Source organism: Sturnus vulgaris, chromosome 14 (genome assembly GCF_052056855.1).
Source record: "Sturnus vulgaris isolate bStuVul1 chromosome 14, bStuVul1.hap1, whole genome shotgun sequence".
Taxonomy (NCBI): Eukaryota; Metazoa; Chordata; class Aves; order Passeriformes; family Sturnidae; genus Sturnus; species Sturnus vulgaris.
This window is the reverse complement of record NC_142256.1, coordinates 18,726,477-18,751,276: the sequence shown is the minus strand read 5'-3', so window position 1 is coordinate 18,751,276 and position 24,800 is coordinate 18,726,477. Positions and strand designations below refer to the sequence as shown.

General features: G+C 39.3%; 1 protein-coding gene across 2 annotated transcripts in view; it reads left to right on the top strand.

Annotated features, from left to right (window-relative positions):
* Positions 1-24,800, top strand: part of AFF2 (ALF transcription elongation factor 2) — a 350,200-nt gene that overhangs the window by 173,555 nt on the left and 151,845 nt on the right. For both annotated transcript variants that reach the window (XM_014881529.2, XM_014881526.2), the window contains exon 4: positions 14,561-14,605. In XM_014881529.2, the coding sequence (XP_014737015.1) occupies positions 14,561-14,605 (45 nt within the window). The remainder of the gene's footprint in view (positions 1-14,560; positions 14,606-24,800) is intronic.

The window sequence follows — 24,800 nt, the reverse complement described above, 5'->3', positions numbered from 1 at the left end:
CAGTGCTATACCAGGAACTATCAAATGGCCTGAACTGCCTGGCTGCTGGAGGCCAGCTGGACGCTGGATGGGCACAAGCCCTCTAAACAGCTCACAGTGGCAGGGCAGAGGAATGTTTTTCACTCTGTTTTGTTGAATAACACACAGAGATGGTACATGTTGGTACTCTACTGGCCCAAGTGGAGCACATGTATAAACATGGGGGTGGTCTTGGGAGAGATATGAACAACAATGATAGACAGCAAGTGCTTCTGCCTACACATGGAATTCCTACTGGTTGATTGTCCTTTCCTTGTTATTCCGCTCATAGTTAATAATGCTGCAGTTACTCTGATTATAGTGATTACAGATCCCTTTAAGTGGTATCTAGACTGAGGTTTACATGGCATTTTTACCTTGTTTGTGTGTTCTGCAAGCACATTAAGAAAGTCTCTAAAATAGTATTACCAAATATCAAGTAAAATCCTCTCCTGAAGGGCTGATGAGATCATGTGCATATGACTATGTGTTATCTTGAGCTGACACATGGAATTAAGTCTTGGACTATCCTCACCTAGGAAAACATAATTCTGCCAGCTTTTTCTCTCTTCTGGCCATTTCAGATACAACAGGTTTTTTTCTTCAGATAGTTAAAGCAGGGCTGTTTTCTGGAAAAGCCAAAGAGAAGAATCTGGCAATTTGATAATATCTGAGAGTTTCTTCCATTTCATTTTGTTGAGCTTACTGGTTGCACACAAACAGAAGCATTTGTGACAAAACACCACCCACACATTTAGCCCTGCAACAATGTTGTGATTTTAATAAACTGAGTTGTATGTGGAAGGGAAACTGGATTTTCTCTTATCCCACTGGCAAAATTGTTGGTGAGGAAAGCCTGAAATTGAGCCTTGTAGCTCTGCAACTTGTGCGACACAGTTTCTACATTGAAAGATCAAATTTAGCAGTGCTGCCACTTCTTTTAATATTGTTTTATTTTATTGGGTTTTAAAAATTCTAGGAAATTGTGACAATCAGGAGCAGACATTTAGGCATTTTCCTAATTAGCTTTATTATTTACTAAAACAAATTCTGTATTGTTTCTTTACGGAGCTCCTGCCATTATTTAGTTTGTTTCTGTTTCCTTCATGAAAGTGGTTTAACAGGTTGAAATCAGTAGGAAACCCCTCCATTTTTTTTAATCATCAAATAATTTCAAAATTTCATATTTCTGTAAAGTTTTAAAAATATTATTTTAAGTCCAAATCAAAGCAATTTCCCTTCCTTCCTCCAGTTCAAAATTGTCATTAAGCAACAAATTGCTCTTTGTCTGGCTTAACACGAGTGATTGGCTCTCAATCTTGCATTCAGATCTCCAAGTCTGATGGAGAATTTATTCATTTCTACACTGTGAGTCCAGCCTGGTACATGAGCCTACTGCACAGTTGTGGGGTTTGTGATCCATATTTAATTTACCTAACTTTCAGTCTTTAGCTGAGTCTCCCCAATTAAGCAGAGTGGTGACCCTGGCCTTTCTCTGTAGTTAGTGCAGAAGTGGGTTCACGCAGAAGGTGACTCTGCCCATGGAATATCTCAATTGAATGCTTAAAGAATAACTTCTCTAGGATCAAGGTGCTATGTGCTTTAAGCAGTTTCACTAAAAGAAACCTCGTAGGCTTACAGAGACATGCTGATAATGGGCTCATTGGCTTGTTAGGTCAGCTAGCAAACAGATGCTGAAGGTCCTGGGGGCTTAAATACCAAGACAGCATTGTACTTCTGTGGAGATGATGTATTGCAGGGGTGTGATGTGAGACATGAGACTGCAAAGTCATCCCCAAACTGCATTTATTCCCCCGAAGTGCTCAGTGTGTCAGACCTGATTTCAGTTATAAAATGGAAATAATAGATAAAAAAGGTCAAACCATTTATTGAGGATTGACATTTACAGCAGTCAGGAATCTCCAGTTGTATACAGCTTTGCGTATAGATGTCACTCTTATATGATACCATCCTGCTGAGATGCTCCAAGCCACTGTTTCCTGCTTTACCTGGGTGATAGCAAGTTATCTGTTGCTTCTTCTGTTTCTACAGATGCCTAAACATAGAAATGCAGCGTTAATTAACTTGCCCATAGCTGCAGTACACATCTAGCAAAATGAAAATTCCCAAATTCTCTCTGTGGCTTCAAAATTATTTTATCTTTTACTGTATTAATTCTGTCAGAATATTTTTGTGAAGTAAAACTGTTTGAAATGAACTGTTTTCTTTCAAAGTTCAGTGTTAAAGCACTTGTATCCTGATCCTGGTGCAGGCATGGGAGTTGTGCATTGGGTCATTGACAGAGTTTGTGAATTGAGTGCAGTGCCGAAACCGGTTAAGAGCCCAGACAGAGATCCAGAGAGCAATTGTTACATGTGTTGCGTTCAGGACCTGGACACAAAGTGCTGCAGGAGCATCACACTGTGTGTGAAAGAACCCTAGCAGCTGTCCAGAGATCCGTAGGTGATCTTTGCCACTGGCATCTAAGGAGGAGGAAAGGAAAGGAGAAATACACACTCAGGTATATGCACAAATACCCACGGGCATGTGCAGCGTAGGAGACACCTAGATAGGCTGGCAACAGCGAAATAATTAAAGGTGCTGAAGCAGGAAGTGCCAAGTCACACTTTACAAGGGTGCAGAAGGTTTGCTAATGTTATTGCTAATGTCCCAAAGGTATCTTGCAATTCTGGTATTTGTCTCTGATGCCCTCTGTGAGATTTGCATTGCCATGATTATCTCATTGCCTTAATGGTGTGACTTTGAGAGCTGAGCCTTGAGATCGCTGTGCCTCAAGGAGACCCAGCACAACCACAACCCCAGTAAATGTGGTCCACAGGGCTGCTTTCTTCCTACTGCTTATGCATTGCTGCAGAATTATTTCTCAGTGCTTTGAATTAAGGGGTTCATATCCTGGCACTAAGGATTTAAGGGACCCTGTACAGACAAGGACAGTAGAATTTATAGAGCAAATACAACAATAGTCTAGAAAGCATTGATAAACTGACCTATCATTGCATAACAGGTATTAGAACTCATGTTCTGTTCCCTTTTCCCCCTTCCTCCTCCCAGATATGAAGCTTTTTAGCCTCTGGATAAGATGCTAGAATTAGAATAAAGAATTACTAGTCAATCCCAATTTGAAAAAATTAAAAAAAAAAAAAGTTTAAGCTTAATGAAACATGTCTGTTAAGTTAACTTAAATGCTTGTTTAGATAGCTTTTGAGATTAGTCTAAGAATAAGAACTGGTCTTTATATGGAACTTCCTTGACAAAGACCTCTGGGCAGCTCCAGAATACCAGAACAAAGGATTTACAGCCCACCGACTACTTAAAAAGGTGATGTTATTTTCTGATTCAAAATTTTAGATTCCTTTTGCCTTTATTGCAACTTTTGGTGAAGAAGAAAAGCTGTCTACTGATCCTTCAGGTTCTGAAGTTACTCTTGATAGTGTGGTGCATGTAGGTCAGGTTATTTAGTTTGAATTTGGACCTCTCGCAGATCTACATCCTGTGTGTTGTGCAGTTTTGTTTTTCTGCTTATGCCATTGGTCAGAATAAATGGAGGGATAGGATCTGCCCTGGCTGCTGTAGGGGCTTTTCTTGGAGTGTCCCCAGTCTCCTAACAAATCAGTGTCTTTCCTAGTCCATTTCTGATGGTATTTGGCAGCAGGTCAGCATCCTTAGGTAAAGAAAGGCTTCCTGAAGTGAGCAGCAGTCACAGAAAGTAAATTAATGGAAGCCGGCATCTGCTGATCTCTTTGACAATAAGGAATTTCACTGCCAGCATTTAAAAACCATTGGAAATGGTCTCCCTTGGAAACCAGATTTCGACTTTCTGCCCTGGGCTGCCAGAAGTATTTCACTATAAAATGCTAAAGTAAGTTGAACTTTCAATTATAATTTCAATGACTGTCTAGTGAAATGGATTAATGTTCTGGCACTGCACCTTTGAGGCTTTGGCTCGATTCTTGTAGGATAAAAATCTGTCTGCTTTGACAGTTGAAAAGGTCAGAAGTGAAATAATGTCAGGTGATCTTAGCCCAATTCAATGTCTTGATTAAGAAGTAGATGTAAAAGTCGTTGATCTGGGATATCATATCAGATTTTTTCTAAAATATAAATATTTTTATTTACATTTTGTAATAGAAATTGGATGGAGACGGGTGCATTTGGGAGAGCTGGAGCTTAGTTCAACCTTCAGGAACACTGGGTTGCAAAGTGAGCAAAATGCAGGTTACAATACATGGTACTTTAAGCACAAAAGCTTGATTTCAATCAACCTGAAATTGATTTCCTGATATTTGACTGTGTCAAGGTTAGTTCATTTAAATATTTTTAAAGTTTAATTTGGGAAATTTTATTAGCTGAGAGTGTATGGAAAGACCATGTTTTTCTCCCTGTTGAGGGAGGGCAAGAGGTCTCTTCAATTTACTTTTTGAAGCTGCTGCAATTCAATTCCTAAGCTTGTTAAATAAGATTGTGGTTAAGGAGCAAAATACAGATATTTGCAGAATGCATTTTTCACTTATTTGAATACATACTTACATAATTTTGTATGATTCTAATGTATAAATATAAATTGCTTCTCCAGACATCCCTGTGGAAAGGTCACTATGCAAAAATTTGTAGCAATAATAACAAGAATTTCTGTTGGGAAAAAGGAGCAAATGTGGGCTTGGGGCTGTGTGTCTCAGTTATGGGGACAGTGGCTAGCAGAGCTCCAGAGCACCTTTGCTGCTTTGATCCATTCCAGCCCCACTTCTCCCAGCCCTCCTCACGTCAGGCAGCCTGTTCCACAAGTGAAGTCGCAGATTTGCTTTGCTTTTTTCAATAAGAAACACGCATACAGGACAGTGCAAATTGAAAATCAGCCGTCATGGCACGCTACATAAATTACCCGGTTCTGCTTAGTAATCCATTACAAACGATTAAATAAATGAGTGGTTGTGTCCTGTTCAGCACTGGTAGATGTTTGTTTTATTTAATTCTTGCTCCGTGTGTATGGGGGGGTATAATGGGATTTTTTTCAGTCGGGTTTCCATCTTAAGGCAAAGAAACCACAGTCTCCATGTGATCATGATGCAGTGCAGGAGATGATGAGACTGTCCATATGTTATAAAGATTAATTGGCATTCAGTTAGAACCCATAATGCAGGACATTAGCCTCTGCTTTGCCTACACTTCATGTAGTGGGCACAGACAAAAGTCTATTTCTGACATGTAACATGTACTTTTTAGCAGGCTGATCCTCTCAGTTGCAAAACCTTGGAAGAGTTTCAGAGATTCAGATACTTAATGTGGGGCAATTGTAACATGGTCTTACTTTGCTGAGATCTGCTAAGTGGGGCCCAGGAATTACCACAAACCACAGAATTATATTTTATTTGTTCTATAGATTTTTCTGACGAAAAAAAATGTAATACATCCCCATCTTCACCCTTCCAAGACATTTGGTTTAATTGTAGTGTGGACTCAGAGGTCTGTTGGTATTGCTGGTGGTGGGTGCCCGGGGGTGGCAGAGGCCAGGTGGCCCCACTGCAAACCATTATTTATAGAGGAACAAAAGTGGTGATTTTGCAACTATCACAGCTCAAATATGGGGCCATTTCGCTGGTAATAAAACTATTACTCTGTAACTGTTTACTTATCAGGAGACCATTATGTGATTGATGACCTGAAAATGGAGGTTATCTTTCAATTCATTTGAAATGCAAACTGACTAGAAAATCTATAGTTATTGCATCGTATTTTTAAGCAAAATCAGGCACCTACATTGACTTCCTATTTACATTTCTTTGAGAAGAAAAATCGCATAAAAGCTATCAAGAAACACATTTCACAGCAGGCGAATTAATTGGTTTTACTGTATTTGAATGGAGGATTTATCAAATAAAACATGCCATGACAGTTAATAGTGTCATTTAGAGGCAAAAAATTATTGGCTTATTTGTTATTGGATAAAAGGAAGGCAAACACTTTGTATTAGGAAGTTTTAATGTGCTTAAAATCCTCATTAGGGATTTATGGACATTCTTGCTTAGCATAGCGCCTCATTAATTTGAGGCTAAACAGTTACTTCTGTGTTTCAATTGCAATTTTTTTTCCCCTTTTCTTTAATTAGATCTTGCATTAGAGTTTGGTCTCTACACCACTGGAGATGTAGAATTAATTAATGTGATTTATAAATCGAATGGAAGTGAGTTATTCTTAGATATCTTTTCATTTTAGTGAGCAGTTTAACTGCACACGGCATAAGTGCGCACAGATCTAAGAGATTTGGGGCGCTCAGGAAAAGTATGCAATTTCTGCGTTGAATACATTTAGCAGTGTCCCTTGGCATTAATAGATCAAACCATTTTAATTAGAAATGTAACTAAAAGAGAGGCCATAAAGATCCCATTCAAAATCAGATTTTCCTTGTTCTAAGTTCTGTACTGTCCAAAAAGTGTTATTTAACTCCCCTTTTGTGGATAACCATGACATTCAGTGGCAGTTGGGATAATTGCGTGTCTTACTATTTAATGAGCATAAGATCTGGCTCTTAATGTAGTCTGAGTTTGGATGCAATCACAATAAAAACAAATTCAATAATTGTACTACTTTGTGTTAATAAAAGCAAAATAGCTTTTTTTTCCTATAAGAATTTAATTTATTTGATTGAAGTTTGTGTTAAAAATGTATCTATGTAGACTAACTATGCTAACAGGTTGGTATTTAAACCTTAAGATATTTCAAAATACAATTGTTTCCCTCAGAGCAGGAACAGGTCCTTGTCCTTTGAATTCTGACCCTTTATTTTGAAGACAGTCTGAGGTCATGACTTGCAAGTTGTGACTGTGGTGGAAGGATATATGAAAACAACTAATTTGAAAACAAGCTCTGAGCAATTATTTTGGGTCCCAGCATGGACCTCGCAGTTTTGTGAACTGCTGTACAAAATATACCCAGGAGTACATTTTTCTGTGAGGACATACATAACTGTTGTGAAGTGAAACAGGTAACCAACACAATCACCTACTGTATCCTTGCAACTGCAGTAGGAGTACTGTCAGATGTAAACACATATTTAAGAAGGTTCCTCTTTAAAACCTCCAAAGAAATGTTGTTATCTGAATTCACAGGGTCAAATAATGCTTCAGGATACACTGATGCAACCTCACTGACACCGAGGAAGTCTGACCAGTCTGACCTGGTGACTTCGATACTATTTTAGCAGGAATTTACACAACTCCTGCCTGATGCTGCTCTTGTCCTGGCACATACTGGGAACAGACACCATATTCCACTAATGTGAAAGATTTAAAGAACATCCAATTCCAATTTATATTAAATTTAGACAGCTGTGTCTGTACAGTAAAGGGATTTTGCATGATATCCAAGAGGTTCTGCTAAAGGGGTTACACTGGGAATAAATATGGTGTCTGATTTGCATCCCCCTAACTAAGAGCAAATGGATTTCTAAGCAAAGCTCCTTTCCTGCCTTTTATACTGCTTCATTGTCTTAGGAGAAGTTAAATTTCATTCACAGTGGCAAAAGGAAGACAAGAAACAGACACTGGATCGTTATTTCTGCCATACCACATATCTCACCCCAGCAGAGGGTTGCACAGTCTGTTAGTCAGGCTTTGATGTTTCAAGTGGGCAAGTGCATAGTGGCATTTTAGGTCCAGGTGCCTTTTATCATCACTTTAGTGGAAATATATAAGGTAACGATTTCCAGAATAAGGTGAAAATGCCAAGGCACATAAGCAAATGTTTGTATTTTATGTAAGTAAATACGCACTTGAAATTATAAGAGAAGGAGGAGCAGAAAGAAAGGAAGGAAGAAAAAGAAATTCAGCATTCCAAATTTCCTTTGTCTTTGTCAGTATTAAATGGTTGTAACAGCCTTTATGCAAACCAGTCATAAATTAGGTACTGCAAAAGCCACTTTTGTTGGGGCTTGGCTTAATACTTATGAGATATTCTGGTATTATCATTATGATGAGTTTCTAAAATACTAAATTCAGAATATTCCGTAAGTAAAACGTGCTGCCTTACCTACATTAAGAAACTCCCAGGAGACCTTGAAGTGAGAGATCATTTTATCAGTCTTCTCTCTAATAGAGTTTAGCAATTTACTGCATGAAAACAATGGTGAACCATTGAGTTTAAATTGAACATCAGCATATTGTGCTTTCATGGAGACTGTTTCATGCTGATCAACACTGAAATGGTGTTAAAAGAAAACACCAAAGAAATGAAAAACGAAAAAAATGAACTAAATTTAACACATACTGAGAAGAAGAAAAAAGTGCAATTGTCACATCCAGGTCAGTCTGGTTTAAAAGCTGCTGTAGCAGTACTAAATGCCAATGAAAAAACATTGTCCTTGTAGTTGGGCTTGCTCAGACTGGTAAAAAAGGTTGTTGTAAGCTGCGTTTTTTGTAGGAAGATGAAACTGAATCCCTTTCAGTGTGGGGTTAGTCACCCCTCCTCGTGTGATTGCACAGGTTTGTCTGGCTCTTGGTGACTGAAGAGGAGAATCTGAGTCACTGGCTTTTGTATGAAACAAAAGATACCCATTGTGGGCAGCTTTGGCTTCTGAACTAGAGACCTTTTGGGAAGGTCACTAAAATCAGTGTGTCTGATTCAGTCATGTTTTGGACCACACTAGTAAGTTGTTTTTCCTAGCTGAGGTGCTTTACTTGAAGAAAAAGGCAAGAACTTCTCTAGCCACCTCTGGAAAAGCGGTTCTGACTGCAGGTCAGGCTGTCTTAGCTTAACCAATGAATTAACTTGTTCCTGAAAACTCTTTCGTGTTTTCCTGTTCTCCAGTAAATGTGTATTTTACACAGCTTCTGCAGTATTTGTATTAAAGGAGAACAGAGGAGCAGCTTTCTGTATTTTGTTTTAGGCAATAGTTTTTCTTTCTCTCCTAATTTTTACTATATGTGAAAATATATTTCCACAGAGATTTTAATAAGCCCCAGGAGACATTTCTGGGGTTAAAATAATGGGAAGAGTAGTCTTCTCAGGGTATTTTGGTTCCAGGATGGTGGAGGCACTAAAACAGTGGATATGCATTATTTAGGACCCACAAATGGCTCCCTTGAAAATGAATAAGCCTGTGAAAAACACATGTATGTACTTGAATACCAAGGGAGCAATTTGGGGTTTGTTTTCTTGGGGGTTTTTTTGGTTTTGGTTTTTTGTTTTTGGTTTGGTTTTTTTTGTTTGGTTGGTTGTTTGGTTTCTTGGTGGTTTTTTTTTGGGGGGGGGGTGTTGTTTGGTTTTTTTTTTTAATACTACCATGTTTGACTTCATTCAGTTTCCTCCAAAATGCAAATATACAGCCCTAAAGTGTATTGGTGATATCTCCAGAAATATTAAAAAAAAAAAACTAGTGTCAGGTTGCAATATTTATTCCTTGCCCTTTTGCTGCTTCTATTCTTACACATTTGCTCTAAGGAAGAGCCAAGATCCTCCCAGCTAGTGAGATTAGTTGGCATCTATTCCAGGTGTCTTTAGCATGAGTGACACTTTTTTTGGACATAGTATTGAGAAAAGAAGCAGGATCATGAGCTGTGAAACAATCCAAGGAGATTTGAGCAGTGGGCTCTGAGCAGTGATGTGAACTTTACTTGAAGTAAATATGGAATAATCTTCTCAGGAGGAGGAATGTGTAGTCAGCAGCTGAGCAGAATGTTGGGAGCCATTAAAGCAGAGAAATTAAGCCTGAGTGTGCAAGAAAACACTGATAGTAGTCAAAGGAAAGGTGGTGTTGGAAGGACATGGGTGCGTATGCCCAGTGCAGGTAAAATATTGCATGTTCTCAGATTCGTAATGAGCATATTGCAAGAATTGAACCATAGGTTCATACAGGTTGGAAGGATGCTCATACATCATCTAGTCCAATGTGTTGTATCTGGAAATTCTGCTATTCTGCCATCCATTTCCCACTTGTATTAATCAGAAAAAAATCAGAAAAACCAAACATTCTCTGTTAATGGGAAGCCTGGCAGGAGCTGAAGGCACTGAGAGGACAAGGCCTCTGCTGACTGTCCTCATTTTGCTGTTTCTGGTTTTCTAAGTGTTTTCCTCTTATCACTCTGTGATGCACACTGGAAATGATCAATCAAGGCTCCTGCACAGGATCTTTTCATGCTGGCAAGTGAAAAATCAATTTGTGTTTGAAGGAGTAAACAGTATCATGAGCTTCATTTCCCCAGAGTAAAAATGGATTCCTTGATAAAGGAGATGACAAGGAAAGCTGAGATCTTGATGTATAAGCACATAGATGCTCATGTGCAAGAAATGAGTGGGCTCCTACATTCATTTTACATGCTACACTTACCTTTTCAATAAAACAAAGATAAGAAGAAGAGATTACTTGTTGAATGCCAATTGTGCATCAATAAAACCAGGGGGATTGTTCATGAACAGTTTATACAGATGAAAATGTAGTTGCTCAGTTCTGGCAAAGACATTATTCATGGTGTATTTCTGCTTTATGGCACTACATTTGGTTTTTCAGAACTATTTTCACAAGTTTGTTGGAAGATTGTGTTGCTAACGTTTCTGAGAAATGTCTGCTGTTGGATGTAAATTACAGGGAAAGAGTCTTTGTATAATATTTCTGTGCCACAAAAACAAAATCTGATCTCATGCAGCTTATAAATTGTCCAGGAGGTAAGAGTAGTCAAGTAAGTGTAGAATGAATAAATGGAAGGTTAGACCAACCTGACTCATCAGATATTGTAACCATTCACCCAATGTCATTTGATCTATGTAACATTAAAGGCTACTATTCCCTCGCTTAGATTTCTGCCCTCCTTCCCTCCCTTTAAAGTTCAGAACTTAGCCACCCAAGCCATATGTTAAACCCTTTGGTTCCACATCATTTAAGCTTTCTCTTCTCTCCTGTGAGACCAAAAAATGAAGAAAGCTGTAGAATACTGGCTTGTAGTAGGTGGAATATTCTGACCATCTGACCTTTCCTTTTTCTCTTTTTTTTTTTTTTTAGCAAGCAGTATTTAAAACTAAACATGAAGCATCTTGATACAAAAGAAGTTTGCCAGATTAAAAGGAAATTGGAAGAAGAGTTCAGTGTATCATGTAGCTGTTGTGAAATCTTCTCACTTTGATTGGAGTTTTATTATCTCAGGACAACTGTCTGCAGCTTATGTAGCATTCACTGTTCAGTCTTGTGAATGCATTGCTGGCTGAGAGAAGAGCTCATGACGTGAATTGCAACCACTTTGTCTTGCAGAAGCCAAATTCCTGGAATCTGTCCATTCAGCTGAGTTAGACCATGCAGCTCATAAGGGAAGAAAAGCACCTAAAGCATGCACAAGTGCAAGCTGTGCTGTCCATTTTAGGCTCTGATTAGTGATGAAAGCTGAAGAGGAGAGAGAAGGGATGGAGAATCACATAATGGGTCTGAAAATGCTTGATTTTTATTAGATTAGGAAAGTAGTAGTATGGGATGAATGTCCAATCTTGACTAAACTACAGGAAGAACGTTGCAGTTTATTAATGGCAATTCTAATAACAATTTGTTACAGCGCTAGCACTTGAGAGAGTGATAAATATTGTATCTGCTCTGTTTCATTTCATTCTGTCCCCCCGATGAATCTGTGCTTGGATGCCATGGTGTGCCATGTGGGCCTGCTCACACTTGTTAGCTGAACGCAAGTGTTCATGGACAATTAAACTTGCAATTTTTAGTTCACACTTTGAGGGGTTGAGAGTTTGTTTTTTCTTTTTTTTTTTCAAGACAGACTAAATTTGTAATAGATCTCTGTGCCTTTCAAGTCTCTTAGAATGTGCAACTGCAGCATGAATTTAGAAAAATAGTCTCACTTCTTTAGAAATCCATTAATAGTAGTGTAATGGAAGACTCTTACATTGATCTTCTCTCTGATAGCCATGTTGTAATAATTATTCTTTTAATGTTTGCATCAATCTAAATCTTTTTCTCTTTATGCTCTCTCCTAGTTGGATCTCCCTGTATGAAAATCACAGCACTTTGACATCTTGCATTACTTTAATACCAGTGACTCAAAACAAAGCAATGCCAAAGGCAACAAAAGTTTTGTCAAGCCATTAAAATCTTCTTTGCCATTAACACAATTAAATTGATGCATGAGCGTTTAAAATTATTAGCAAGTGCTGCCAGCAGAAGCTGGTTGCAATTGCATAATATATAGTGGGCTTTAATAAAGTAAAATGCTTTACTGTTTATGTTTACTGTTACTGTTATCATTAGTACTGAAGTAACATAAACCTAAACAGAGTTGTGAATTGGAAGAGGACTGTAAGACAACCAAGAACATGTTCTGTCCTGTATTAATAGTGAGGGACACAGTCATCACTTTTCTAAGCAAAGAAATACTCTTAGTACCTTGGCTAACCATTACAGCTGGCATGTGTAATGGTAGGGAAGGGTGTTAAATAAAGAGAGCTTCTGTATCTCTGCTGCTCTCACTCTTCCCAGTCTGACTCACTCAGCTGGATTTTGGGTTGCTCCTGTTTCTGCGGTGAGAAATTTTGTGGTTCACTGTAAACTTATTGGAGGACTGTTTGTTTTGTTTTCTCATATTCTAACATACTAGTTGTCAATGAATAAAAATGAGGCGTGTATTAGAGACACGTGTTCTGTCTCACTGCACAGTGCAGTAACACCCCTGCTTGAAAACCTTTTGATTAACCATATTCCTTACTGAATGGGGAGCTGGTATGAGGAATGGAAAATACAGATGAGCAGAGAACTTAAAAGTATTGAGAGAGAAAAAAGTAATTTAAGTGAAAAGTAGGGAGATGAAGGAATTCCCATCAAGTTCAAGTCCTGTGGTGTAAGGGTGGATGGCATGCCTGGTGCAGTTCATTCTGACCACTCACTGACATTTCTCAGCCAGGCTTGTAGGTAATTTGAGCTGAGTAGAAACTGGGGACAAAAGGTAAGGATTTTTTTTTTTTTTTGGTTGGTTGACAGTTTTAAGGTGACATTGTGGAAAATTATAATCTATAATAGATAAAAAGTATTAAAAGCCGTGTGGTGTAGTCCTATTCACATGGGTAATCCTTATCAACATACTGATGAACTGTTGGGAATTTAGAGAACAGTGATGAAATAATCCAAAGGGGAGGAAAGTCTTGTTTATCAGGAAAGAAGGTAAAAGTTGAACATACAGCATTTGAGAAAAGTGAAATATAATTCTGCATGTCTATGAATGATGTCAATATGAAGGGGAGTAATGAATTCTAGTAGTGGGAAGAGCTCTACAGAAGAGCTGACGTGACACTGAAAACAAAATTTTAACCATTATAAAGAAAGTACCAACACTACATATTTTATTAAGGGAAGGAATGGGAGACCCATTTCCCTACAGTTTTTGGGTCAGACTAGCTGTAGTTCTAGAAGATATGGGGAAAATTTGCTAAATTAGCTTGGTAATCTAAGAGGTCTCTGTAATCTTTGACTTCGGTAGCTATGTGGATTTATTCTTGAAGCTTAGTGCTGGCTGAAATGCAGGCAGAAGGCTGTGGTTGGTTGTTTGGTCAAGCTCTATAGCAGATTAGGATGACAGGGATTAAATTTAGTCATGACTGTCTTTCACCAAACTAGTTACTAAGTGTAATAAGGTAGAAGAATCATTCAGAAAATCTCATTGAATATTTCCTGCTTTACCCCATGATAAGAGCCCACCATAGCTCTCTACAAATGCCACAGAGTGGCTGTACATACAGGTCACATCTGCCTGTTGTTTCTGTAATTGTTCACTGTATTTAAAGGTTTTGTGCTCTTTCATATCCTTAGAATGAGGGATTGTGGCAAATGCTGTAAGGTACCATTTAAGAAGTATTTTCAATTTTAATATATTAGCAGCATCACTTTTTGTGTGTGTGGTTGGGTGCAGATATAAATTGAATCTTCCAAGGGGAGAAGGAGCGGTGTCAGGCGTCTTGAGGTGGATACCTGTGTGCTGCACAGGCTGCAGAAGATACTGAACCTGTAACAGGCTGATGGAGTGAGGGACAGCAAAATCAGCAACCACCCTTACAGTCCAACTAGTATTTCCTACAGTATTTATTTAAGAGCTATCTGGGCTGTTAGCCTATTAAGATGTAGGATAAGATAGTTGATGATAACAGCTTTCTCCTGTTATCACCTCTGTCCTTCGCTGCAGCATGTATCAAGTTAAACCAAACCTCGCCCTCTCTCTGAAGGCTGCTGATAGGAGTAACAGTGGGGTCTTCAATCACAGAAGTTTCGGGCAATTCCACTACCAGTTCTCAACTGTGAGGAAGTCAGAATACTTTATTGCTTCAAAAGTGTTGTTAGTAACACAAAGCAGCACGGAAGAAAAAAAACAACTTTTGACAAAATAGGTCCTGCTGGTGGTTTATGTTGATCTGAACCGGAAAACTTGGTAGGCAGCAAGCGTGGATATAGCAGTCTTTAAACAGAGACAGTTGCTTGTTAGCTGTTCACCTGTGTGGTTGAACTTTGCATCCAGCACCTGACTAAACATTTCTTTTTTTTCTTTAAACCTAGGTTGCCCTTCCCAATGACTCCAGCTGTGTGGAAGAAATACTTCGGGTAAGTAATACTCTTTACTTTTTTATCTCCTGTATAATTGTAGTGTTGTTATTTTCATCTTCCAAGGAAAGGGTTTATAGGGCTGTCTTCAACACTGTAGTTAAATAATAACATATCAATGGGTCTGTTTTAAGAGACACAGACAGGGGGTAGGCCCATGGTGCTCCTTAGTGAGATCAGTTCACCTAATACTCTGCATCTGCCTGCTTGTTTCAGTCAGGATTTACACATGTTCATGTTCTTTTCAAGCTCTCAGTTCCCGAGTCTATCCAGAACACATTTCTGTCCTACCCTGACATTCAGTTGCCTTAATTCTTCTACTCACAAACTGACCTACAGTCTTCCTCTAGACTACAATTGCTCATCATTCATGGTTTTGTTAAAGACTTACAGACGTGTTTTTTCTGTGATCTTTGGTCAGCGGTTGAATACAGAAAATTGCAATTCCAAACTGAGAATGGCTTAATTGCAACAAGATCATGTCATAAGAAATAAGGGAGTGTGCACAAGTTGTATGCCTTACTCTAAGTGTAAGATAGGCTTTTCCTCAGACACCCCAACCTTGGGGTTCCCTGTTGGCAGTGAGATTTGCCTCAGGACAGTTTTGCAACCCACCAGTCCCACTCGCAGATTTAGGTTTTTGTCCTCATGGGTTGAGTTTCCAATCTGTCAGAGCTACCTCCCTGGGATTGCCAGCCAACCAGCTGATTTTTGGTGTAGAAGAGTTAAAATTTCAGTGGGAATTTGTGCCAGCCATGTCCTTGTTACTGGGAGGTAGTGCTGCAGGCTTACCCAGACCTGAAATAATATGTAACAGTCATGCCAGCTTGTTTGCAAAGACTTATTCTTGCTTATAAAATAAAATAAGCTTCTTACTATTCCTTGCAATTCACAGTTAAAGAGCTTGGAAAACTTGCTCCTGGTTTGTGCACACACATTATCTTGGGCTGCTCTAGATGTCCTTATGGATTGGCAGTGTTGCTGCAGAAGAGTGTTGAGGCAGCAGGCAGGCATGCTTGTGCAGACCTGAAGTAACGGAGAAGATGCTGCATGCGCACCCCGGAGCAATGAATGCAAGGAAATAAATAATATTTACTTTCAACCTTCAAAGGGAGCAGAGGTTTATTACCTATAGAACACTAAGGGAGCAAAAGTAAAGGAAATGTTGAAAGGCTGTGTGAAATACTTGGTACATTTTAAATGTCTTCTTTCCTTCTTTATATATTTCGATTAGGTTCATTACTATATTTGAAATAAATTACTTGTTGGCTGGGGAAAGCAGTTGTTTGCAGTAAACAGCATCAAAAGAGAATGTGATGGTGTTAATTTCAGGGATCAGTCATCCAGGTGACACTTCTAATGTGGGAACAGTGTATGTAAATCACAGGAAGCAGAAATGTCTTTTTTCTAATCAAGATGGTGACCCTGTTTCCTACACCATGACTGTAATTTGAGTCAACAAAAAAGCACAATATGCTGGACTTCCTTCTGAAACCTGCTGAGATTGGAGCAGGACTTTCTGCTGCCTTTAGAGAATGGGGATGAACTGCAGAGTCCCTGCTCCTGCTACCAGTGGGCCATTGAATGTTGGGACACTCTTGGGGTGGACAGAGCAGAGATTTAGCAGAATTCCGTGTCTCTGGAGATCTCTCTCACAAGGACATGTAATGAGCATGTGAAGAAGGAATACAAACCAGCAGATCTTTCTGGACTATGGCTGTAGGTGCCCAGAGGCATCCTTCATGCCTGTCCTAGGGTAAACCTGTCCACCATAGGCACTGGCATGGCCAGAAGGCACCTGGAGCACATGACACCTGTGTTGGGGTGGAGATACAGTCTTGGCATGTGGACCTCAGACATGGTTCCCCCAGAGTGCTCCCCTCCGTGTGCAGGAGGGTGGTTTGGTGCTGCTTTGCAGGGGCTCTGTGCCCTTGGCATGGTGTTGGGCTGTTCGGGGCACCCACAGGCTGCCTTCAGTCTTTTGTCACCTGACTGCACTGGGCTGCACAGCCCTGCCTGTGTGAGCACAGCAACCACAGAGCTGCTTTGGGTCTGCCCAGCAAGGACCCAGCAGACTCCAGCCCCAGTTGGATGCCCTCAGGGCTGTGGCTGAGGATTCCAATGACACGTGGTGCTGAAGCACACCTGGCACTAGAAGTGTCAGGGTTTTGTCAGTGTTTTACTTTGTTCTTCTCAAATTTATGCTGCAGAACAAGCTAGCTGGAAATGTGTTTTGGCTGCACGCAGGGTATCATATTCTACTTGACAGGAAATGGAGAGAAAATAAGTAAAAGAATGTGATGCCCAGCAGTGGTCAAAATCCAGTCTTTGGTCTCCCCATAGAAACCCTGTGTCAGAAGATTTAGGCTGGATGCTCCAGATGAAAGAATGACCCTTGGTTTCAGCAGAAATTTGCTAAAAATTTTTGAGAATCTGAATTAAGCTTCCAGCCCTAACAGGTACCTTTTGGCCTGTAAGGGCCATTTACACAGGCTCTGATGAGCTTTTGGTATGCTCCCTCATGGCAACTTCACTTAGTAAAAACACCAGGTTATTTATATTTCTGTCCTGTCGGGGATGTTACAGAGGTAAACACAAAGGATTCCAAGACAGTTAAGCCCCAAAGGTGGACAACTGGGCTGTAATTCTGAGTTTTGCCCAAGCCAAGCTGTGCTCCCCAAAGAGCTGAGGAAGGGCGCTCTGCGTGGCACTCACCCTTGGAGCAATGCATACCTTAAAGGCTGCTTTTTTTGCTGGTTTTGATTTGTTTTGTTTTTTTTAAGTTGGGGAATTAAGTGATTTAGTTCCTCAGGAAGACTCAGTAAATCTCAAGGGTTTCTTTGCTAGACTTTACAAGGAAGAGGTACTCCTGAGAAGGTCTGTGACCTCTGATTTTACATAGCTCTTTTTTCAAGCTGAACTTGATTAATGTTTTCTGTAATTGTAGAGGTTTGTAATTCCTAATCTGTTGCCTTTTTTTTTCTTTTCTTTTTTCAGTCTTTGAAAAAAAAAGATTTAACTGAATTTATACTCTAAAATTTTCAAGGGGGAAGGTCTTGACTCCATTCAGACCCCTAAATCTTCAGAGACAAAATTTCACAGTCCTGTAGATTTCCTGAGACACTTAGCTACTTATTTCATCTTGTGTAAATGCTTTAAGGACTGTTCCCAGTGCTACAGACAAAAGTTAATGGCAGACCAGTCTCTTGTTGATTTGACTTTTCCAACCAGCATAACTGAGAAGATTGTGAAAAATAATAATAAATAATAAAAAAATAGTAATCATCATCATCTCTTATACAACTAAGGCCAAACAATAATGATAGTACAGAATGCATTTCATACAGGTTGCTAATACCAAATTGAAAGATAAAGGCAAATACCTTGTGGCCTACTCTTCTTTCTGTTCTAAAATGTGTCTGGGGTTTTTTTCCCCAACCAATGCAATGGTTTTGAAAGTGTGGGTAATATGGAAGACAGGCAATTAAAAGTATGTGCATGTAATTCACATTTTATTAATATGGATTTAAATTGTCACTTGCTATATGCATCCACGGAAAAATGAATTCATTTAAATGTTGTGATCCAAAGTGCAGATGGGGTGAGAGAGCTGACATTTAAAACCAGTCTCCTAAACTTTACCTGTACACTTGTACCAGTGCTTTACATCAGTGTACCTTGCTGTCACTGCATGTGATGTGACCCATATCCTGGCCCAGGAAAAGGAGGTGTGTAGGTGACACTGAGGGTGAACAAGCAGTGATCATTTTCCTGTCTGTGGAGAGCACAGAAGGGACCTTCCTTAGCCTTGGTTTACCCCTGGCTAAAGAGTTGATAAGTGCACAACACTGCATGCAAGGGAAAGGAAATTTTTTAAACAACATGTTCTGGAGGACTCAGAGTGTGAATTGGGAGTTTGGGCTGGGTGCTTAGGCAATTGGTTGGACATGATCTGGCAGCAGCAAGGCTCTGGTCTGTGCACTGAAGCTTTTGTGGCTGTATCATAACCACCTGGGCAGGCACTGCTATCTGGAAATCCGTCCCCACTTAGACGAACAAAAGAATTCATATTCACTATAGGAAAGCATCAAGTAGCTAGGTGGACTTCTGATGGTATGTGGACAGCTGTGATACTAATTGGAAGCTTTCTAGTCTGGAAGCCAAAACAGATCCCAAATATAGTTCAGATTATAATAAGTGTAAAAAAGATCGGAGTTAAATGAGCAAAGTCTGTAATTTGTATGGGCGTCTTCTGATGACTAGCTCCTGTCTAATGACATGGGAGAATATGTAAATTGATCAGCAGGTGAAAATGCCCTTAACTCTGCAAATTTTATGTAGGGTTACCTTCCTCATGCCAATTGAAAGCACTAAGTCTCACCTGCAGCTGAGGTGAGCTGTTCGCCTAGCAAAATTAGACTGTAAGTGATGTAGGTCATTATTTGCCCCTCATTGTTTTCTCTTCTAAAATGAAAACAATATTGAAGAATGATGCTAAATCTAATTATAATAATTGTAATTTGAAAAATACAGGTACACTGTCCAGTGTGGTTACAAGTGCACTTAGTAGCTGACAGGTAGTTTAAATATTTTCATGTGGAGTCTGGGGGCTTACTGGGGAGGACATGACGTGAATTTAAAATGATTATCCAGACATCACTGGACAAGTGAATAACGAGCTGACTGGCCTAGTAAATCATGTGAAGCTGTCAAATGTGGGAACATGATAGGGAGGAGATTATGTCAAGTAACAGTAACTTAGCAACCTGGCATTTAGCTGTCCAGAAAATGAGTAAGAGTAGCCACTTTTAAATAGCTAAGTAAATAAATGAATCCCTATAAGTCTTAGGTGTATTATAAAAATAGCCCAGGACCCTATGTTTTGTGTCAAGCTGTTTCTTTCTCCTGGATAAGGTGATATATTATTTCTATTGAAATGAAAAAATGGATTGAAAAGTTAACCCATGTGTCAATGTGGATCTGTGGCCTTTGTCCCTGCTCTGGCATGCAGCCTTTGAAAGCATGCAAGGAACGGGTAATAGCCTGCTTTGAGAGTTGTTGTTTTTTTTTCCTTCAGGCGTTGCTTATGTACACGAAGATTTCAATGGATAAAAACAATTAATTTCTTAGCAATTTCTAAGCCATTGCATTTTCAAGCTTTTTATCAGCATTTTGTCAATGGAGGCAGAACCAATTTCCGCTCTCACATCAGTATAAATCAAGGGGTAAATCCACTGACCTCTGATCTCATTTGAGTTCATTGAATTCTTCTTCCTCCCACACTGGTATAAATTGGCAGCAGCTCCACTTACGTTGCTGCTGCTGTTATAAAATAAAAATGAGTTACCTCTGCATTACTTTAGGTATACATAAAAGCAGAGACCAGTTTTTTTGCTCTGATGACTCTCCAGATGTGGTCTCACTCCAGGAAATGGAAACACTGAATATTTCCTTGAGAACAGCTCCTTCCTGGTTTGTTGGGTGATCAGCTCAGTTCTGGTCTCAGCATCACCACAAGCATTCAGCAATAATTCCAGGAAAGTCAAAGGAAGCCTTTTTCAAGAATTTTGTTCACTGTCCAGTTTACACACAGGAAGGGTGAGATCAATAGTTGGAGTCATTTGAGGACAGCCTGATGTAAGCTTGGAGTGCAAAAGGCTCTTTGGTAACTGGAAAAGGCAGTCTTAGGTCTTCCCAGCCTAGAGCACACCCTTGACCCCTAACTGTGGCAGAACAGGGTTATCCAAATTTTTGGCCATTCACACTTACAAGTGACAACATTATGGTGGCACCCATGAGAAAGGCACCTCGGGAACACTGTCCCAAAGCTTCCTGCATTAACTTGAGGGTGTATCATGTCTACAGTTCAGAGCTAACTTCAGGCTGGCAGAGTGGGAAGCTGTCGAGTCGATGCCAAGTGTTTGGCTGGGGCAGTTGTTTTGTGGGTCCCCATTGCATGGCTGACTTGGCACAGGTTACATGTGAGGGGAGTGATGCACTTGTGTAAAGCTATGGTATAAATCTGCTTTGTGCTGCCAGCTGAAGGCAAGGCAGACTGTGTTCTGCTGGGGAGGTGACAAGGAGGAAAGGTTGACTGTCTGATCTAATAAATGTGTGTGGGTGTGCAGAGTTTCCTGTATTTGAAAGCTGGTGTTCTGCACCTGTCTGTTACAGGGATAAATGCCTCTTCAAGATGTAATGCAGCAAAAGATTAGACCTTTGTCAGGACAGACAAGCAAGGTCTGATTCCAGCTTGCAGGCACATTTATCAAATAAAGGTTTTATTTTCATAGCAGTATTAAATAAATTATTTAACAAAGAACTTTGAAATGTAAAATCTGATCATTATGTGGGTCTATTGAAGCTCATCTACACTGTAACAATAACAAAAAATTACAAAACGTATTCAGGAGAGAGATTGCTGTGCGCCTATTTCAAACTCACTATTCAATTCTGTTTTCTTATCTGCTTTACCATAGTATTTTAACACATATTTTTATACTACCAAATTGAAATATTGCTGATTTCAGTAGTATTATATAATTCCACCATCATTGCCAGATTTACCATTGCTACTAAAGTTACTGTAAAGTGAGCTGGCATCACAAGAGTTTGGACATGTTTTACTGAAAAGAAACAAAATGCTCCCATGATAAATGATAAATGAATGACTGCTGGTGAAGTAGTGAAGTTTGTTTTCCAAGCTCTTCAGCATCTCTTTTGCACCGAAACAACCATTTTTAGTTTCTCTGCTTCATTGAAAGTCAGCTCAGAAACAATTCACTATGTGTTTCAATGTTACATGCTCAGCATCCTCACTCTGATTAAGTACTCTATTATGATAAAAATAATTAGTTTTTATGGGACTATACAAAGTAGTTGTTTTAAAGCCAGCTCAAACAAGAAAGTAATTGAAGCAAAGTTATTTTCTTAGAGAAAAAGTAAGTTTTGCAGCTCTGTGGAAGATCAGATGGACTCTTCACAGAATTTAAAAACATTGATTATTTTATATACTACCTTTTCAAGTACCACTGTTTTGCAGTTCCAGAAATAAGTGAAAGAGACAAAAAATGTGGGAAAATAATTTGGTGGAATCTTGTAGTTGAGTGGAGAATGTCATAAAACTAAGATTCCTACTCCTGATTTGGAGACCCATGGGACCTGAATTCCCATCCTTTTTCATCCTTGTAAATAAAGAATAAGTCCCTTATCTTGGAGTGAAAGAGCAAAAGAAAACAGATCCAAGGAATCTGGCATGTCAGATCAACTCTGACTTTTTCTGTGCTCCCATGAACAGAAAAAAGCTCCAAGTCCTGAACTGGATGGAAAATTTTAAACACTGCTATTGTGTTACAGTGCTTGGCTCTAGCTGTACTAGGTATCCCTTCCTAAGGACCTTGTGGACTGCATGAGTTTATGTTATATAAAAACATGATTAAGAACTCTAGAACCTGTTGTGTGTCTGTCCTGGAGTGCTGCTGCTGATTCCAAAATGACAGTCTGACATGTGGCCAAGCAGAAAAGCCATCTGAAGCTCCCATACTCTACTTCCACAGTTTACTGTCAGCATAAAGCAAAAAAATCTAGTCCTATTTTGAGATACAGGTAGTAGAATATTCCTCTGGTCTCAGATTAATCATTTTTGCTATTTCATCTTGTCCTGTCAAAGTGAAACATGGTAAATATGGGCACTGAGTGTTTAAACTGCTTTAGACATGATGCAATGTTACCTTTCATTTAAATAGATTAATAATGTGTACTCTACATAACAAACTGCTTTTGGCACAGAAGACATTGAAAACATATTAAAATTGTGTTAGGCTTTCTTAAATGAATGTTTGTGGATGCTGGTGAGAGTCAGGGAAAACAGTAGTCTGAGTTTTCCCAAGCTACTCAAAGGAAAACAAAAGGGAAAGAATTAATGACAAAGTTTAGCACCTGATGTTGTTGACAAGATGAGTGCGTGAGGAACGTGATGTTTTGGTAAAAGCATGTTTACAAGAGATGTTGCCTTCCTTGGGCCAATAAGCTTGTTCTATCGTCGGTTCTGCGAACCAGTCTATAAAAATGTGTCTACTTCTGCAATAAATCACTTCTGCTTTCTGGAAGAAGTTTGTGTTGCTGTGTTTCTTCACCACTCCCTAGCCTTACAGCGACAAATGCATGCTTTAGAAACAATTCAGTTTGAAATGTCTGTAACATCTGTGGCTCTTTCTCTCACAAATGGGAAGAGCTCTATTTTTGCAGCCCTGAGGGCAAGTGTTGCATGATTTAAATCCTGGTAGAAAGCTTCCCCGTAAGTCAGCTCTGCTGAGGAGGCTCATGAGGTCCATGAAGCATAAGTTAGCCTAATCACAATTAGAAGAAGACTAGAAGCAGACTAGGAAAAGGCTAGGACACTTGCAGTATCCAAGGGAAGACTGGACTGAACAAACCTTCAGAGATAGTTTCAAGAGCTTACATTTTTTTGAATTCTCCTCTGAAGTTTCTGGCCATGACAATCAAAAAATAGTTGATGGTTAAAATAAACATATGTAAGGAAAGCACTAGAGAAATTAAAGTGATGGATCAAAAAGACACCTGGTACTTGAGGCATCTCAGTTTCCCCCTTTATGCTTTATCTACACCTGCATGTCACAACTTTTGATGGTTTACTGCTTTGAGCTCCCTGAAGAAAAGTAAAGAGAACAGGACAAAGTTGACACCTGGAGAAAGCCTGAAGTTTCAACTTTGAATCTCATTGTTGGGCTCAGAGGAGATGATGGGTGGAAGTGTTCTGTTACAGCAGATACCAGGAATGCTTGTTGCCATTTTCATAATGCACTGCAGTTCAGGTCTGAGTTTAACTGAAGCCACTCCTAGTTTCTTCTTAAGGCAAGAATGCAGACACTAACTGATGTATGGACCAAAACTTATTTTACTTACTCCTGAGACCCTCCTTGGAGAAAAAAGTGGACTTTACCTTGGGAAGTGTCATGTGATGTCACATAGTCAGACTTGCCAGCCCCCATGAGATTTGTGGAAGCAGCCTGACATGGTCAGGCAGTTTTGTGGTCATCATCTGTCTTAAGTTCAAGTTGTTCCACATTCTGCAGTGAGAATAGTTCTTGAAGCTGCCTTTTGGGGAGGAGAATTCATGACTTTGCTGTGTGTCATTGGTCTGTCATGCACCATAGTCAGCAGAGCTCTTTCTGAAGGCATCTTCTTCTTACCTGTGGAGATTGTTCCAGCTATTACAGTCTTCAGAATACACTACTTCAAATCTGGCAGTGAAAGACTGGCATGGTTCATCTTCTCATGTCTTTGAACACCTCCTCAATAAATTCTTGAATACACAGACTCGTATAAAACATCCTACCTTCGATCTTCCTGAATAACCTTGAGATGTTTGCTCCACTAACCCTTTGCTCCACTATGTCTCCTTCTGTGAAATGGTGAAATAGGACCCCATCCACACTACCATTGTTGAAAGTTAAATTAGTTGCTAGCAAAATGCATTGATGTCCCCAGCTGAAATTATTAGTGTGATAATTGGGCAAAAGCAAGGCTCTATCAGATGTTTTAAATTATACTACATATGGTGGTTTATCTGAATTTCTAATATTTGTTTAAGGAAAGTGTGTCATTGAATTTGATGTTCTAGAAACCTTATGAACTTCCAATCTATTTTAGCTGTACATTTCAAATTATGCTTATAATTGTGTTTTTATTGAATATGTAAGTTCCTTTCAATTTCCTATTACACTACATGGATTTTAATATATATTTGAGAAGAATGCACACTGTGGATAGGTAGCACTTTTGAGTGTTTTAAAATTGTCACATTTGTTTAATTAGCCAGTAGATCCTGCTACATTGGTTTGTCAGCGGTGTAACTATTTCTTTGGATAGCTGGAAATTTTGACCAGAATGGTTTTTGTATTTTCTTTTTTATTTTTTTTTCTCAAGGAATTTCTCACATTTCTTTTTTATTTAAAAGCAGTCATGCAGCCTTGCAGGAGTCAGATGAAGAAAATGTCAGGTTCTAGCATTAGAATGAAGATGATTTTATTACTTCAGGGCCTTGAGGTGTTTGTAGACCATTGTTCAGAGGCAGGAGAGAAAAGCTGACTCCAAACAAGAATCTGAAGGTCTGATCCAAGTGCCCAGTTTTTTTCAATGTTCTTATACTCTGTGTTCTACCTGCTGCAAATGT